General features: G+C 47.2%; 1 protein-coding gene across 2 annotated transcripts; it reads right to left on the reverse strand.

Moving 5' to 3' along the window:
• Positions 1 to 6,933: 6,933 nt before the first annotated feature.
• On the reverse strand, positions 6,934 to 13,513 carry TMX1 (thioredoxin related transmembrane protein 1). Of its 2 annotated transcripts, XR_005626426.1 has the most exons (9): positions 13,336 to 13,513; positions 13,142 to 13,257; positions 12,074 to 12,119; positions 11,391 to 11,519; positions 10,390 to 10,435; positions 10,209 to 10,310; positions 9,861 to 9,933; positions 9,210 to 9,483; positions 6,934 to 7,352 (listed from the first exon to the last, which is right to left on the reverse strand). XR_005626426.1 is itself a non-coding variant. In XM_039698116.1 (8 exons), the coding sequence occupies exons 1-8, from the start codon at positions 13,494 to 13,496 to the stop codon at positions 9,305 to 9,307; spliced, it is 852 nt and encodes a 283-aa protein (XP_039554050.1). In that variant the 5' UTR covers positions 13,497 to 13,513; the 3' UTR covers positions 6,934 to 9,304. The 2 variants fall into 2 exon arrangements, 1 of the variants encoding a protein (XP_039554050.1); XM_039698116.1 differs by having other exon boundaries at positions 6,934 to 9,483.
• Between the last annotated feature and the right edge of the window lie 1,699 nt (positions 13,514 to 15,212).

Here is a 15,212-nt window from a genome sequence, read left to right on the forward strand (position 1 = left end):
CCCAAAGCTTTGGAAATTCTTTGCCTCTGCGCTTCTCCCACCTCCTCCTGTATCCAAGGGCCACAGGGATGCAGCTGTGGATGCTGGACACAGGTACAGACTTCACCAGTGACACTTGGGGATGGCAGCACCTCCAAAAGGTGCCTGAAAAAATCAAAATGAAATTTAAAAAAACTTAAAATCACTCATTTCAATCAAGTAATCACACATAAACCTCTGAACTGATACCACTTCAAAGCAGCAACCACCTCTCCTAAGCACAGCTCTCACCCCAGGGAGGGAGAAGTGCCAGAAATCACCTCGAAATTGCAGCTGATTCTCAGTGGAAGGAATTCAGCTGCTCTGCTGATAAGCAGCCACATACATCTCTAAGCTGGAGAGGTAGATCATTAAGGGGAAATGTTTAGAGAAATTAAATCCTTTTTTGCTGCTTCTTATGCTAATAGGGAAAAGCAAGCTGATTTGCAGGAGGACAACATTTAGCAAAATCAAATTCATCAACGTCCCCATCTGTTCCCGTTCTCATGCTGACTTTGTCAAAAATCAGCTTTTCTTCAACCAACACCCGCGTCACTTGGAGCCAATTCTGGGCAGATTTGTAAATAAACCACTTCTGCAAATCCAGCCAGGCAAAAAAAAAAAAAATCCAGTGGAAAGGCCTGATACATAGAAATACAGTTGGGATTGAAGGGATTGAGGAGATGGCCAAGAGACTAAATGGACAGGGAATGATGAATCAGCCCAGCTGGGAAAATAACCCAGAGGCCAGTGGAGGGTTAATGATACCAGAAATGGGAAATCTCTAAATCAGGATCCTGCATCTCTGCCTCAGCTGCTGTTGCTGCTCCTGGGTGAAGCAGGATCTGGAAACAGCTCCGTGCTGGAGCTGCTCTGAATGCAGGGACCAGCAAGCTCCTCCTGCAGCTCATGGGGTCTGGAAAGATCTAGAAATGTCACAGAATCACAGAAGAGAAGCACAGAGTGGTGCTGGAGCTGCTCTGAATGCAGGGACCAGCAAGCTCCTCCTGCAGCTCATGGGGGTCTCGAAAGATCTCCTAGAAATGTCACAGAATCACAGAAGAGAAGCACAGAGTGCCCTGAGTTGGAAGGGACCCACAAGGATCACCAAGTCCAGCTCCATGTGCTCCTGTTTGTTGTGGGAAGCAGCACTGAACTGGTTTGTGACTTTGTTCTGCTTCTTCCCGTTACTGGAGCCAGCAGATAATCAATATACGTAATTCATGCCAAAGATTATGGAGAAAGCCTTATCTCAAAACTCAGCAATGAGGCATTTCACAGAGTCATAGAACTTTTGGGGTTGGAAGGGACCTTAAAGAACACCCAGTCCCACCCCTGCCATGGGCAGGGACACCTTCCACTGTCCCAGGCTGCTCCAAGCCCTGTCCAGCCTGGCCTGGGACACTGCCAGGGATCCAGGGACAGCCACAGCTGCTCTGGGCACCCTGTGCCAGGGCCTCAGCGCCCTCACAGCCAGGAATTCCTTCCCAATATTCCACATTCACCCTTTTCCAGCTTAAAGTCATTCTCCCTTGTCCTGCCCCTCCATGCCTTGTCCCAAGACCCTCTCCAGCTCTCTTGGGGCCCCTTTAGGCACTGGAAGGGTTTTAAGGCCTCCCTGTCTCCTTCCCTTCTCCAGACTAAACCCCAAACTTAAGCACCAAGGCTGCCAGGACAGGATTATTCCGTGTGCTCCCACATTCCATTTATTCAGCAACCCGACCCACGCAGGCATTTTCAGCAGTTCCAGGTCCAAGGTGGGCACATCCCCACGGATCACACCTGTCATGTGGCACAGGCCAAGTGGCACCAGGTTGTTGTGGTGTCACATTCACATTCTCTGGAAAAATCCCTTCGCCCAGGATTTTTCTCCTGGGAAGCTGACAAGTCTCAGAGGGAAAGGAAAACAATATTATCTGATTTGCTTCTCCTGTGTTTTGCTCATGTGGAATGAGGTTGGAGATTGTTTACCCACAGGTGACTGTTTCATTGGATTTCTGGTGTGAATTGTTTTGTCTCATTGGCCAATCAGTGCCAAGGTTCTGGAGAGAGTCACGAGTTTTCATTATTACCTTTTAGCCTTCTGTAAGTATCCTTTCTGTATTCTTTAGTATAGTTTAGTATTCTTTAATATACTATAGTACCATAAAATAATACATTAGCCTTCTGAGAACATGGAGTCGGATTCATCATTCCTTCCTGCCACGAGTCCCCACAGATACAATATTGTGGCCCCCAGGACATGCAGCAGCAGAGCCCAGACTTGGGGCAGCTCCAGGGATCCTGCCAGGACACGCACGCCAGGCGTGGGCACCCCACGGATTTGGCTCCTGGCGCCACAGCAAATGGAGAGGAAAAATCCCTGACGTGCTGCCCTGAAGAGAAAACTGGTTTTTTATGTTCATTCACAGGGCAGAAAATCCAGAGAGCTGCAGCTGCAGCACAGGCAGGCCCCGGGGCAGCACTGGGCTCTGCTCACCACCTGCCCCTTCCAGAGCCTTTCTTCCCCTCCCAGTGCTGCACAGAATTCCATGAGGGGCACACACAGAGCAGCCCAGCTCTCCCTGGAGCACCCAAAACGCTGCTCCTGCCCTGGGATTGTCCCATCTCCTGCCCCACAGAGCCAGCAGCAGCAGCCTGCTGCCTTCCCAGGCTTCCCCTTCCCGGTCCAGCACAGGACTTCATGGGAAAAGTCAGGAGGAGCAGGGCAGAGCTGGGCAAGGGAAACACCAATAGATTTTGAGGATGCACCTGTGGATGACCTGCCGTGGAAGACAGCGTGCTCTGGGCAGCATCCATGGAATCATGGAATTGTTGAGGTTGGAAAAGCCCTCTAAGACCATCAAGTCCAACCATTCCCCCAGCACTGTCCCATGTCCCCAGGTGCCACATCCACATGGCTTTTAAATCCCTGCAGGGATGGGGACTGCACCACCTCCTGGGCAGTTCCAATGCTTGACCATCCTTTCCATGAGGAAACTCTTCCTCACGTCCAACCTGAACCTCCCCTGCCATGACCTGAGGCCGTTTCCTCTCATCCTGTCCCTGTTCCCTGGGAGCAGAGCCTGGATCCCACCTGGCTGCCCCCTCCTGTCAGGGTATTGTGGAGAGCCATAAAATCTCTCCTCAGCTTCCCAATGTCTCATTGTTCACTCCCAGGCCTGGAAATCCAAGTGATGATCTCAACCTCCACAAAATAAATCCATCTGTGGAAAGCCCAGGGCAGGAGTTGGAGATTTCCCTGTGCTGTCCTTACCTCAGCCAAACCCCATCCTGCTGCCAGGTGCCTTCCTCTTCACTTCCTCTGGCTCAGCCTTAATTATTCATTTCCTGACACCTTTTCATTCAGAAAGGTCTCACCAAATCTCTCTCTCCATAAAAAAGAAAGGTCTCTCCATAAAAACTGCTTTTTCCATTTGTTTGGTCCATGCCACTGTGGGCATCCACAGGGTCAGGTGACACAGCTGAAAATATTTACATTCCCTGCTTTTACCACCCTCTTTTAAGCCATAAATCAACTTCAGGTGTCTCTGTAGAAGTGAAAATTCCTCCAGGGAAGCACAGCAATCCAAGCAATCCTCCTGTAGCATCTCCACGTTGCCACCACGTGGTCGGATGGTTCCTTTCCCTTCCTCTTCTTCTGGCCTCACCTCTTCCACAACTCTGGAGTCAAGTTGGAGCAGCCGTTTAGGAAATGTGCTCCAAAACATTTTAAAACACTTAAAAAAAAAAAAAATCTATTTAAGCACACCCAGGCTGGAGCATTAATAGCGTGAGGAGCATTAAATATTAGCCCTAATTATTCTGAACTCCTAATTATCCTAAATAAAAGCAGAGAGTGATGTCCCGGAGCTCCTCCAGAGGCAAGAGGAGGGAACCCCACCTGCACAATCCCCACCCTGCCCTGCAGCCAGATCCAGCCCCAATTTCTCCAGGCTCCACCCGGCTTCTCCCTTTCCTGGGCGTGCAGGAGACAAACGAGGCACGTTTGTCAATCAGGAAATCTTGCAGAAATACCGATTTAAAAGGTTTCTTCACCGTGTTTGTGCCGGGGGGCTGTGCTGGCCCAGCCAGGTCTCACTGCACCACCCCATGGTGGATGGAGTTTCAGTCCTGGCTGCAGAATTCCAGCGGAGCATCCGAGCAAACAACTCTTCCCCCGGGGCCAGGGTTTGGTGTTGCCTCTCCTGGTTAAGAAAACAGGAGGAAATCTCCAGGGGAAGCTCGGATCCCAGGCAGAGGGGCCTTGGCTGCAGCATCGCTGCTCAGGGTGCTGGATTGGGAAAGGATGGATGGGGAAAGGGATGGATTGGGATGAGGATGAATGGGGAAAGGGATGGATCAGGAAGGGAGGGATTGGGATGGGGATAGGGATGGATTGGGAAGGGGATGGATCCCTTGACAAGTGATCTATCAACCTGGCAGCTCCCTCAGCAGGTTGTCACACACCCATCAGCCTGACTGAGCTAAAACCACCGGGATTACACCCGGAGTGTCCTCCCTGAACAAGGGAGATCTCAGGAATGTTTGTTGGCTTTTATTCCTCCTCACGCAGGGATTTCATCGATCGGCTCTCGAGTTGTGGCAGCCGCTCACAGCAGATCCTGCAGCATCCCAAAAACTTGGGGAATTCTGGAGACAGGCACATGTGCTGTCCTAAGGGGGCACATGGGGTGACATTCCTGATCCTGGGAACACACAGAGGGGGAAGGGAAGGGAAGGGAAGGGAAGGGAAAGGAAAGGAAAGGAAAGGAAAGGAGAGGAAAGGAAAGGAAAGGAAAGGAAAGGAGAGGAAAGGAAAGGAAAGGAAAGGAAAGGAGAGGAAAGGAAAGGAAAGGAAAGGAAAGGAGAGGAAAGGAAAGGAAAGGAAAGGAAAGGAGAGGAAAGGAAAGGAAAGGAAAGGAAAGGAGAGGAAAGGAAAGGAAAGGAAAGGAAAGGAGAGGAAAGGAAAGGAAAGGAAAGGAAAGGAGAGGAAAGGAAAGGAAAGGAAAGGAAAGGAGAGGAAAGGAAAGGAAAGGAAAGGAAAGGATCTGTCTGTGACCACATTTCTTCCCAAATCTTTGACAAGGGGATGAGAAAAGGAGGGAGAAATGGCTACTTAAACTTGGAGAACTGTTTATCCCAGAAACCTATACTCTGAACACACCTTTTCCTTGAGTCTTGATGCATCCATGTGTAAAGGAATTTAAAGGAAAATTCAGAGAATCTTCCTGAGGAACCAGCAGTCACACAAAAGTGAGGGCAGGGAAAGAGCATTGAGGTCCAGGCTCAGCAAAACAAAGACTCTGGAAGGAAAAGCACAGCTGAGAAAAATATTGTCTTTAATAGTGACCTTGCATCAATGGTTTCTCATTTTGCAGTTTAAAACTCCTTGGTAGAGTTGTAATTTAATTTAGAAAAAAACTTTTTAGAGACATGAAAATTTCACTGGTGCTTTTCCCCCTCTGATGTTCACAGGGATTTCAGAACCTGCCTTCACCTCAAGGACATCCCTCACACATCAGCCACATCCACCTCAGCTCCTCCTGGTTTTTGGGAACCCACCTGGGGCAGGCACAATTCCAAGGACATAAAAGTTGTCTTTTTGGATCTGCCTTGCAGTGAAAGGGAATTTCTCTAAGTAATGCTAAATGGAAATGAAATTTGTGGCTGGGAAGCTTCAAGCAGAGAAAAGTGAGGGGAAAAGGCAGGTTCAGCAGAAATTCTTTTAGAAAGTCACTGGATTAATCCAGGCAGGGAGTTTGGAAGGTAAAGAAAAGCTGGTCCAAGAGTGGGGAATCAGCCATGGAATAAACTCAGGGAAGGGCCAAAGGTGATGTCCAGGTCAAACCAAGAACAAGACACCTGCAGGAGAGACAATTCCACCTTCTTAAAGCCAAGAAACCTTAAAATTGAGATTGTGTGTGGTGATTCTAAAGCAGTGCTAAACACTGAAATGTCTCCTTCCCCATCAGGCACGATCACAACTGACACCACTGATTTCCAACCCAACCTTTGGCAATCTGGCCAAACAATTCCCAGGCATTTCTTTCCTATCAGGCCATTCCCAACCATTTTAATATCTAAAAATATTTCAGTTTGCCTTTTCCCTTGGTTTTTTTCCCCTTGGTTTTCCCTGGGTTTTCTTCCTTCTGCTGTTATTCCCTGTTGGATGTAACACTGAGTGGAAGAGAAGAGTGAAGTTTCTAGGAGTGCCTGTGGAATTCCCAATTTCTTACTCGTGTCAGGGAGGAGCTGAGAGCATTATTGCACTTTTCCAGAAAATTCCACCCATGCAGAGCTGCCAGGCCCTCAGCAGCCATTCCCAAGGGCAGGGATGGAGGGAAGGAACAGGCACTGTGCTGGCTGTACCTCAGAACGCTCTGAGCATTCCTTGTCTGGATTTGTCTCCTCTCCAAGCAGCCTCTTGCACTTCAGAGCTGCCACCAGCTGGAATTAAGCTTCCCACTCCAAGATTAATGCCAGTGTTGATCCCTTCAGCTGCTGGGCTTGGGTGCAGTGTGGGAGGGCCAGGGGAGGGCCCATCTGCAGCTCCCACGCCCTGGCGCGCGTTTCACGCAACCACACAAAGCAGTCACCAAAAAAATGAATTTTAAACACCATTTGTCAACTCCAGCCTACGTTTTTTGCTACACAAAATCACATTTTATTACCATTTCTGGCTAAGCTTGGCATGAGTGAAAGCTCCTTCCCAAACCATCTACCAAAATGAGGTACCCAAGCCAGTCTTGACTAAAAATCACTCAGTGCAGCTTTGCTGTGAATTGTTATTCACATCTGACTTTTCAAAAAAAGCATTTTTTTAGCTTCAGGGTTACAATTTTTATCCATGGAAGCAGCTGTTTCATGACTAAGCAGCAAGAACCTGAGCAAAAAAAAATAAAAAAATAAAAAAAAAAGACACAAACACAGGAATCCAAAGCTGGTGGTTATTTTTTACTTGAAGACTCTCTGAAAAACAAAATTATTGTTACATTATTGTCATTAAATCTTTCTGGAATGAAACAGGCCTGGTCCAGGTGATATGGAAAGGGCAGTGTGGTTTTTACAACACTGATATTCAAGCAACATCAAAACACACAAAGGACAGGCTCTTACACTCAGGTTACACCACTCAGCCTCAGTAAACATCTTTGGAATAGATTTTTAAAACAAAAAAATCAATCAAGGAACTTAAATATTCACAGGACAAACCCATAATATGATGCAAAATATGAAGGGTGAGATTAGCAGAGATCAGCAGAGGATAATCCAAGCAGGAGTTACACACAGGGGCTGGATTCCAGCTGGGAACAGTCACCCCCACGAGGCAGCTTTGGGATTTGGTTCTGTGCCTAAGGCAGGGAGGAGTGAGCAGCAGGCAGAGAGAAAAAAAGGAAATTAATGCTGGAAGTTCTTGTTCAATCAGGAGCCCACAAGTCCAGCATAACAAAGGAAAGGTTGGGTGTTCTTTTAAAATGAAAAGTTAGCCACAATATCCTCTCTATATTGCACCAAGTTTGGTTGTAACTGAAAAATGAAAAAACCTCTGCACTAAGAGAAGCTACATTAAATATATCCCAAGTGCAGTGAGCAGAGCTCACCTTTTAAAACAACCCAACACTTTTTCCTACCAGCTACAACGCTTCTGTCTCCTCCAGCCCTCTCCAAACTGCAAAACCACCACTGGTCCAAGACAGTGCTACTTCTCCTCAGTATTTGTTTATTTATTGCTTTATTTATGAGTGTCAAAGGCTCAGAGATGGGAAATTTCAGAGAATTTAAGGCAATTCCACAAAATCAACACCTTAAGGGCAATTCTGGCACAATTCTCCCTTCATTCCAACACCAGGAGAAGTTTTAGTTTTAAAAAGGACAGGGACACTCGGATTTTAGCCAAAAAGACCCTCTCAAACATCAGTTTATCTTTCTAACACAGCACTGAAGTCAGTCATTCCAGAGCACCAATGTAGAGAAAAGAAAAAAAAAAAGGGAAGAATCAGATGAGCAATTAAAAACACCCCAAAACACTCAATAACTACAAATAAAAACTAAACACTAAAAAAACCTAAATAACTACAAATAAAAGCTAAAAACCCATAAAGCTAAACAAACAAACAAACAAAAAATCAGAAACAGGTTTGTAAAAAAATCCAAATGTGCTCAGCATTAGGCTCATCCTTCCCTTGCAAAAACTTTGGAATTTAATCAAAAGAAGATGGAAAACTCTTTACAACACTGGTCCAATGGGCATGTGCATTCTTTTTATTTCTATACAGAGTGAAAACAAACACCATACAGACAAGAGTAAACTACTTTTTTTTTAAAGAAAAAAATCAGGTTTAATGTTCCAAAATGGTTTTGTGAAAACAGGAGGAACAAAAAAAAAGGTTCTGTAAAAGAAATAAAAAGGAGTTATTTGAACTTCAGGCCAGGTACAGCCTGCATGGATTTGCAGCAAGATTTGGGTAAGAAATGATGGATTAAAAACAAGCAGAGTCCTGCTGGCATCCAGGAGGAGGAATGGAGAGGGTTTGCACAGAGAACCCTGTGTGTAAACCATTGCCACGTGGAGTCACAGAGACAGACAAGACTTCAGGGTGCTGCTTGTCACTTGCTCCTACAGAAAAACTACTTTGCCAAGAAGCTCAGAGAGTTTCCTACAGCTTGTTTTGGAAGAAATGGATGCAAGCAGCAGGTTTCTGGTCAGCCAGAGGATCCCACTGCAGAGTGCTTGTGCTAAGTTCCATCAGCTCTTGGTAAGAAAAAAGGTTGGGGAGGGTTTGTAGCACTCATTGTCATAGCAAAAAGCAGTTTTTGTCACGTAAAAAGCCTCAACTAAAGGAATTTTAGTTCCATAACTAAAGGAACTTTTTTTCCCTCAGCATTTCTTCAGGGCACAGCTAGAGAGATTTATACTGACAAACAGTATAAGAACAGGGAAGCCTTTTGGGAGGTTTAACCAACAACCAGGTGAGTGCATTTTCCTTGCTAATGCTCCCTAATGCAGGAATGACTCTGGTTTACATTCTCTTCCAAATAATCCCTAGGGAACAAATCATTCCAGAAGCCACAGCAATTATTCCTTGGCACTTCTCTGCACACAGACAGGAGAAGTTCCAGCTATTTGCAACAGCAACTTTTCCTTTGGAATACCTGATGCTTTTTTATTTTATTATTTCCTCTGAATTCATGAAATGCAGCAACATTACCAAGCCAGGAGTCGTTCTTCTCTTCAAGCTGGAGGATTTGACACTGATCTCCCTTTGGGTGGCTGACTCAAACACTAATCCTGGTGCAAGTGCAGCTAGGATTTCTCCTGGGGAGCACCACTGGGCATGGGGCGCTGCCGGACGCCGCTCGGGGACGAGTCTCTCTTGCTGCCCTCCTTCCCCTCTGTTTCATCCTCTGAGATATCTCCCTCATCTGCTTCTTGCTCTTCATACCTGTTTTTCAGCAGATGAGCTGACTCTGGACCTTGTTTCCCTCAAGGAGAAAGGAAAAACACACACAAATAAATAAATTTCCCAAGTAAAAGCCACTTTTTTAACATCGCGGGCAAGCACAGCAACACTGAGAGCTCCACTCAATCTTCTCTCCCTGCCCATGTGGAATTTCATGTCTTGAGGTATGAAAATGCTCTCAAACTTTTTTCTATCCCAAAAACCAGTTTTAAAATTACCCCAGCTTTACTGCATAGAAAATCCCAACCCACTAGGAACCCTAAGAGCAAGGCATCAATCCCAAATGCAAAGTTCCACACTCCACGTCACATCCTGCAGACATCAGGATTTCTTCAATATCTTCTACAAATGAGATTTACCAAACAGCTTCACTGAATCAGAAGTTTGCTGTGGGCTTACTTGACTGAGGCTGGAGCTGTGCTGGTCTGTGCCTTTTGGAGGGACAGATGCAGTCTGCCAGGAACACCATCATCTAAAACCAAAGGAACCCAAGGTGAAACTCCCAAACATTCTGCACATTGCAATTGTTTAGGATGGAAAATCTTAAGATCAAGTCCAAGCATTTACCCTCAGGTGGATCCCATCCAGCCCCACACTCGGTGTCACCATTTCCCCCTGGATTATGGGGGCTCCATCCTGTCCCCATCCCTGTGTTCCAGCTCAGGGTACCCCAAAACCCCACCCCAAAACAGAGGCAGAGGCAGCCAGTGTAACAAAGTCACCCCCAGCCCCCAGGACTGCACTTACAAGTCCCAGGACCATCCCTAAGAACAGAGTTGCCAATCCAAAAACAGCATAGGAGCCCCAGACTGGTATTCCAAGATTTTCTGTTAAATAGCCGTGGCCATGCTGGAATAAAAGAGAATAACTTCAGGAAGAGCTGGATTTCATATTGAGGAGAAAATGAAGTGGGGATGTAAGCAAATACCCTGATCCACATGGACAGCTTGAACAACGCTGACATGCTGCTCATCCTGGAACAAAGCAGAGAGGAGGAACTGAGAACACTTTCAAATCTCCAAAAGAGAACACTAAGAACACTTTAAAATCTTTAAAGCACAAATTTTCCCCCAGCTCCTGTGATGATAGCCTTCCCTTTCCTGCCTGGATAATTCCTTTGCCCGCCTCTTTGCCATAATTTCAGCCTCAAACCTGAGTGAAACAACCTCAGCTCATACATGGACAGCTATAAATTCCCAGATTTCTTTAACTTGGATCTGCTGACATTTGAATTTCAAGTTCCTTTTCTGTTCTATCTGGACCCATGCTCTGTGAGAAGCCAGCTGGAACTCCAGTGAAGATATTAAAAAAGAAGGATCATGAGGTTTCATTAAAACAAAAATTAAGCTATTAAAAGAAAATCAGGTTATAGGAGCTGAGAGATCTTCAGACACTTAAGTTTGGTGTCTGAATACAGAAAATAACAGAGAATTTGCTAATGCTGAGTTAATACCCAGTTTCATACATTGCTTGGTGTGGGACAAGAGTTTGTAAGGGAACCACCCTCACAGCCAGGAATTCCTTCCATACATCAAACCCAAATTTCCCTTGACAGCTTGAACCCATTTCCCTTTTTTCTGTCAGTTCCTGATGGACAATCCCTCTGTGATTTCCTCCAGAGAGTGGAAGAAATTTCCCAGGATTTAGCTGGGCAAAACCATCTCAAGGTTTTCAAACAACTTCAAGGGTGAGCAAGGTCCCTACAAGAGTTTAGGAAAGAAGAAACCTCTTCAAGCCTTAAAGTAAACCTTGCTGGGGACATCTCTGCTGTGGTGCCAACACTCAGGTCACCTCTGCTGTGGTGCCAACCCTCCCACAGCTGAGGAGGAATGAGGACAGCTGCTGCCCACACAGAGCTGGGGACAGGGAGCAGGACACCCCTCAGCACAGCTGACAATAAATTCTCACACAAAGCAACCCCAAACTTACAGGAAAGAGGAAGGACCAAACCAGGAGGACACTGGTTCAATGGATTTCCACTCCTCATCACTGATGAAGTTAATGAAGGCAGCTTTAGTCCTTGCTCCCTGGTATCTCCTGAACTCTCCATCTTTGCAGCTGTAAAACAACACCACCACCAAAAATCTTTATTTTATGTGATCCAAGCACCAAGTGCAGCATTTGTTTCCATCCAACAAACCCCCTCCCATCACCTTGTCTATTTTTTTTAACCATTCACTTTTTCAATGTTCATTTTTTAGCTGATATTGCCTCTAAAAAACATTTTCCAAACACCTGGACTAACTCCAAGTTATTTCCAGAACATTGACTCCTTGGCTAGCTTTAGGCTGTGATTCCATAAAAAAAAAAAAAAAAGAAAGATAATGATCTTCCTAAATCCCTTGCCACACACCTGCACTGAAGATCAACCTACAGAGAGAGGATTGCAAAACAGAAACACCCATGAAAAGGCAGAATAAATAAGGCCTGAAGGGAAAGGAAAAGAAATCATCTGGCAGCACAAGGTCACAGTGGGTGAGACAGTGGCTGTGTCAGTGAAAAGCAGTTCCTGTTCTTAAAGAGCATAATAAATCTCATTTATTTGCCCAAAAACAAGAAGAAAAAACTGCCCAGTCTCACCCCAAAAAACCCCTGCAGCCCTGCATACTTACTGATAGATAGTAGGGAGGGCTGTGATGATAAATCGTCCACTTAACCCTGTAAGAAAAGTTATTTTGAGAGTATTTTGAGTATTTTTATGGAAAAAAAGAGGCAAGGAATGTTGTAACAGCCCAAAATACAACAGCAGGCCTAGGTATCAATCCTTATATGCAATCCAACACAACCTTGTGCATGTCAAAGCAGCACACACTTAAAAAATGATCCCTGGACATAGAGTAAAATGGGAAAAAATAGATATCCAGGGGTAACTGCTCCATTGTGGCTGTAGCTCTTCAGAGGGAGAGGCTCTCCTTTGCACACATGATCTGCAGCCTCCAGAAACCCTGAGGAAAATAATCCAAGTGAGGCAAGCTTCAAAAGTAAAGCAGCTCTGGAGGAAGAGAGCAGCATGGGGAAGGTCAGGTTCACAAATCCCATATGGACACGGAAGTTTCAGGAGAGCCTCAGGAGAGTTTCAAGAGAGGGAGAGCAGATTGTTTGCACTCCCTTCCACTAACCAAAGGAGGAACTGGAATGGCAAGGCTGAAACCTTGCTTCTTGCTTTAAAAGTATGGCCAAAAATCTCCTTGAGAAAGCCTCTCATTATTTGTATCCATTATAGACTGTGCATTTTATTTATTCTATTCATTCAATTATATTTGTTTTATTTACTATCTGACAGCCTGCTGCCTGAGAGGAGAGCTGCAGGTTCCTGTGTGAAACCTGGCCCAGGGAAGCTGTGGCTGCCCCTGGATCCCTGGAAGTGTCAAAAAGGCAGGTTGGACAGGGCTTGGAGCACCGGGGATAGTGGAAGGTGCGGCAGGGGGTGGAATGGGATGGAATGGGATGGAATGGGATGATCTTCTTCCCTCCCAACCACAACATTCCGGCATTCTATTAAGCAAGATCAGGCCGTTTACTCACACACAGCAACGCGGTGGAGATGAGTAAAACACTTTTATCGCCCCTGTTAATTCCGCCCGCCTCCCACAAGCACGCATTGCAGGCGAGCACCCCCAAAAAACCCCTGAGCTCCCCAAACCCCGGGGGGTCCGGGAGCCCCTTGCAGCCCCTCTCACCCGGCTGCTCCGTCACATCCACTTTGGCCACGTTCACCCCCAGGTCCTCTCCCCACTCGGCGAACTTCTCCCACTCGGGCTGCAGGCTCTCGCAGGCGGGGCACCAGGGCGCGTAGCTGAGGGAGCAGCACAGAGCGCGCCGTCACCGCGCGCAGCCCGCACACCGCCCCGGCACCGCCAGCTCCCCCACTCACAACTCCACCATCCACTCGTCCTGCAGCAGCTCCCGCCACATGCCGTCCGACAGCACCTTCACGGGGCTCGGCCGGGCGCGGGCGGCGGCGGCCAGCGCCAGGCACAGCAGGGCGCAGAGCGGAGCCCTCAGCGCGGCCCCAGCCCGGCCCGGCGCCGCCATCTTGGCCGCCCCTTCCGCCTTCCTCGCGTCACGGCCGGGCCCGCCCTCAGGGAGCCCGGGAGTCGTGGGGATTGGGAGGGCTTGGAATCCTGGAATGGTCGGGTTTGGAAGGGATTGCGATCCTGGAGTGGTCGGGATTGCAGTCCCCCCGCCGCCTAGAGCAGGGTGCTGCAAGCCTCGGCCGTTCCGACGCCTCAGGTGTGAGGCAGCCGCCGATGGTCGGATAACCTATGCCACCCTCACAGAGAAGGATTTTTTTCCATATGTCCTAAATTTCCCTTTTTTCGGTTTGCACACATTACTCCTTGTCACAGAATCGTTAAGGTTGGAAAAATCTCCCAGGTCGTTGAGTCCAAGCCGTGCCCGGTCCCGCCTCGTCAGCCAGCCCCGAGCACTGAGTCCAGGAATTCCTTGGGCACCTGCAGGTGTGAAAAATGTGTATTTTATGCAAGTATTAAAATGAATATTGTATTATGATAGAAAGTTATGCTTTATTAATTTTCTTAAGTAGTGTATTACATATAGTTTTAGGTTATAACATAATGTTAAGGTAGGAACTATGCTATGCAAGATATTTGTTTAAGAAAGGACTCGGACCACATAGGAGCCACAGGACACCTAAATCTTTCAGAGAAAGGGAATTTATTGCTCCCTTATCAGCAGAAAGCTAACTTCTTCCCACCTCGCTCAGACTGGAAGACGGCATGAGGATTAAGAGGAAGAAGTTGACAGTGACCAGACAGAATCCTGTGTTTGAATGGAATTTATGCATCATGTATGAGATGTATGAATATGCAACAGGCAATTGTTTCTAAGGGTTAATCCTCTGTTAACGGGGGTCCTTTTTCGGGCTTGTGTTGCCCAGAAAAAGGTACCCGGACGTCCGTATCTCTTTGTTTTTATTGCCTCATATTGTCCTAATCTCAAATGTTCAAATTTTATTATTCTATTACTATTTTTATAACCATTTTATTACTATTAAACTTTTAAAATTTCAAAAACAAGTGATTGGCGTTTTTCACAGTTGGGTAACCTGTGCCACGGCCTCAGCACCCTCACAGAGAAAGGTTTCTTCCATATGTCCTAAATTTCCCTTTTTTGGGGTTTGCACACATTACTCCTTATCACAGAATCGTTAAGGTTGGAAAAGATCTCCCAGGTCATTGAGTCCCACCTTGTCAGCCAGCCCGGAGCACTGAGTGCCACATCCAGGAATTCCTTGGGCACCTGCATGGATGGGCACTCCACCATTCCCTGATCAGCCCCTTCTAACCTTGACAGCCCTTCCTGAGAAGAAATTCTTCCTCATATCCAACCTAAACCCTCTCTGGCCCAGCCTGAGGCTGTTCCCTCTGCTCCTGTCCCTGTTCCCTGGAGCACAGCCCGACCCCCCGGCTGTCCCCTCCTGGCAGGAGCTGTGCAGAGCCACAAGGGCCCCTGAGCCTCCTTTGCTCCAGGCTCAGCCCCTTCCCAGCTCCCTCAGGAATTCTCCAGCCCCTTCCCAGCTCGCGCAGCCTCTCCTGGGGCTCCAGCCCCTTCCCAGCTCCGTTCCCTGCACACTCTCCAGCCCCTCAGTGTCCTTCCCAAATTTCGGGGTCATTGGTTTCTGGGCTGGGAGCACACACTGCTGGCTTGTGTTGGGTTTTTCATTAACCATCACCCCCAGTCTTTCTCCACAGTCCCCTCTCCATCCAGCCTGTGTGTCTGGGATAGGGA

This window comes from Passer montanus, unplaced genomic scaffold (genome assembly GCF_014805655.1).
Source record: "Passer montanus isolate IOZ18808 unplaced genomic scaffold, ASM1480565v1 scaffold120, whole genome shotgun sequence".
Lineage (NCBI taxonomy): Eukaryota > Metazoa > Chordata > Aves > Passeriformes > Passeridae > Passer > Passer montanus.

Coding starts and splice junctions, on each gene's coding strand:
- TMX1 (XM_039698116.1), bottom strand. CDS start 13,496: ATGGCGGCGCCGGGCCGGGCTGGGGCCGCGCTGAGGGCTCCGCTCTGC. Junction 13,258..13,335: donor GACGAGTGGATGGTGGAGTT/GTGAGTGGGGGA, acceptor CTGCTCCCTCAG/CTACGCGCCCTGGTGCCCCG. Junction 10,311..10,389: donor AGCTGTCCATGTGGATCAGG/GTATTTGCTTAC, acceptor CTTTTATTCCAG/CATGGCCACGGCTATTTAAC.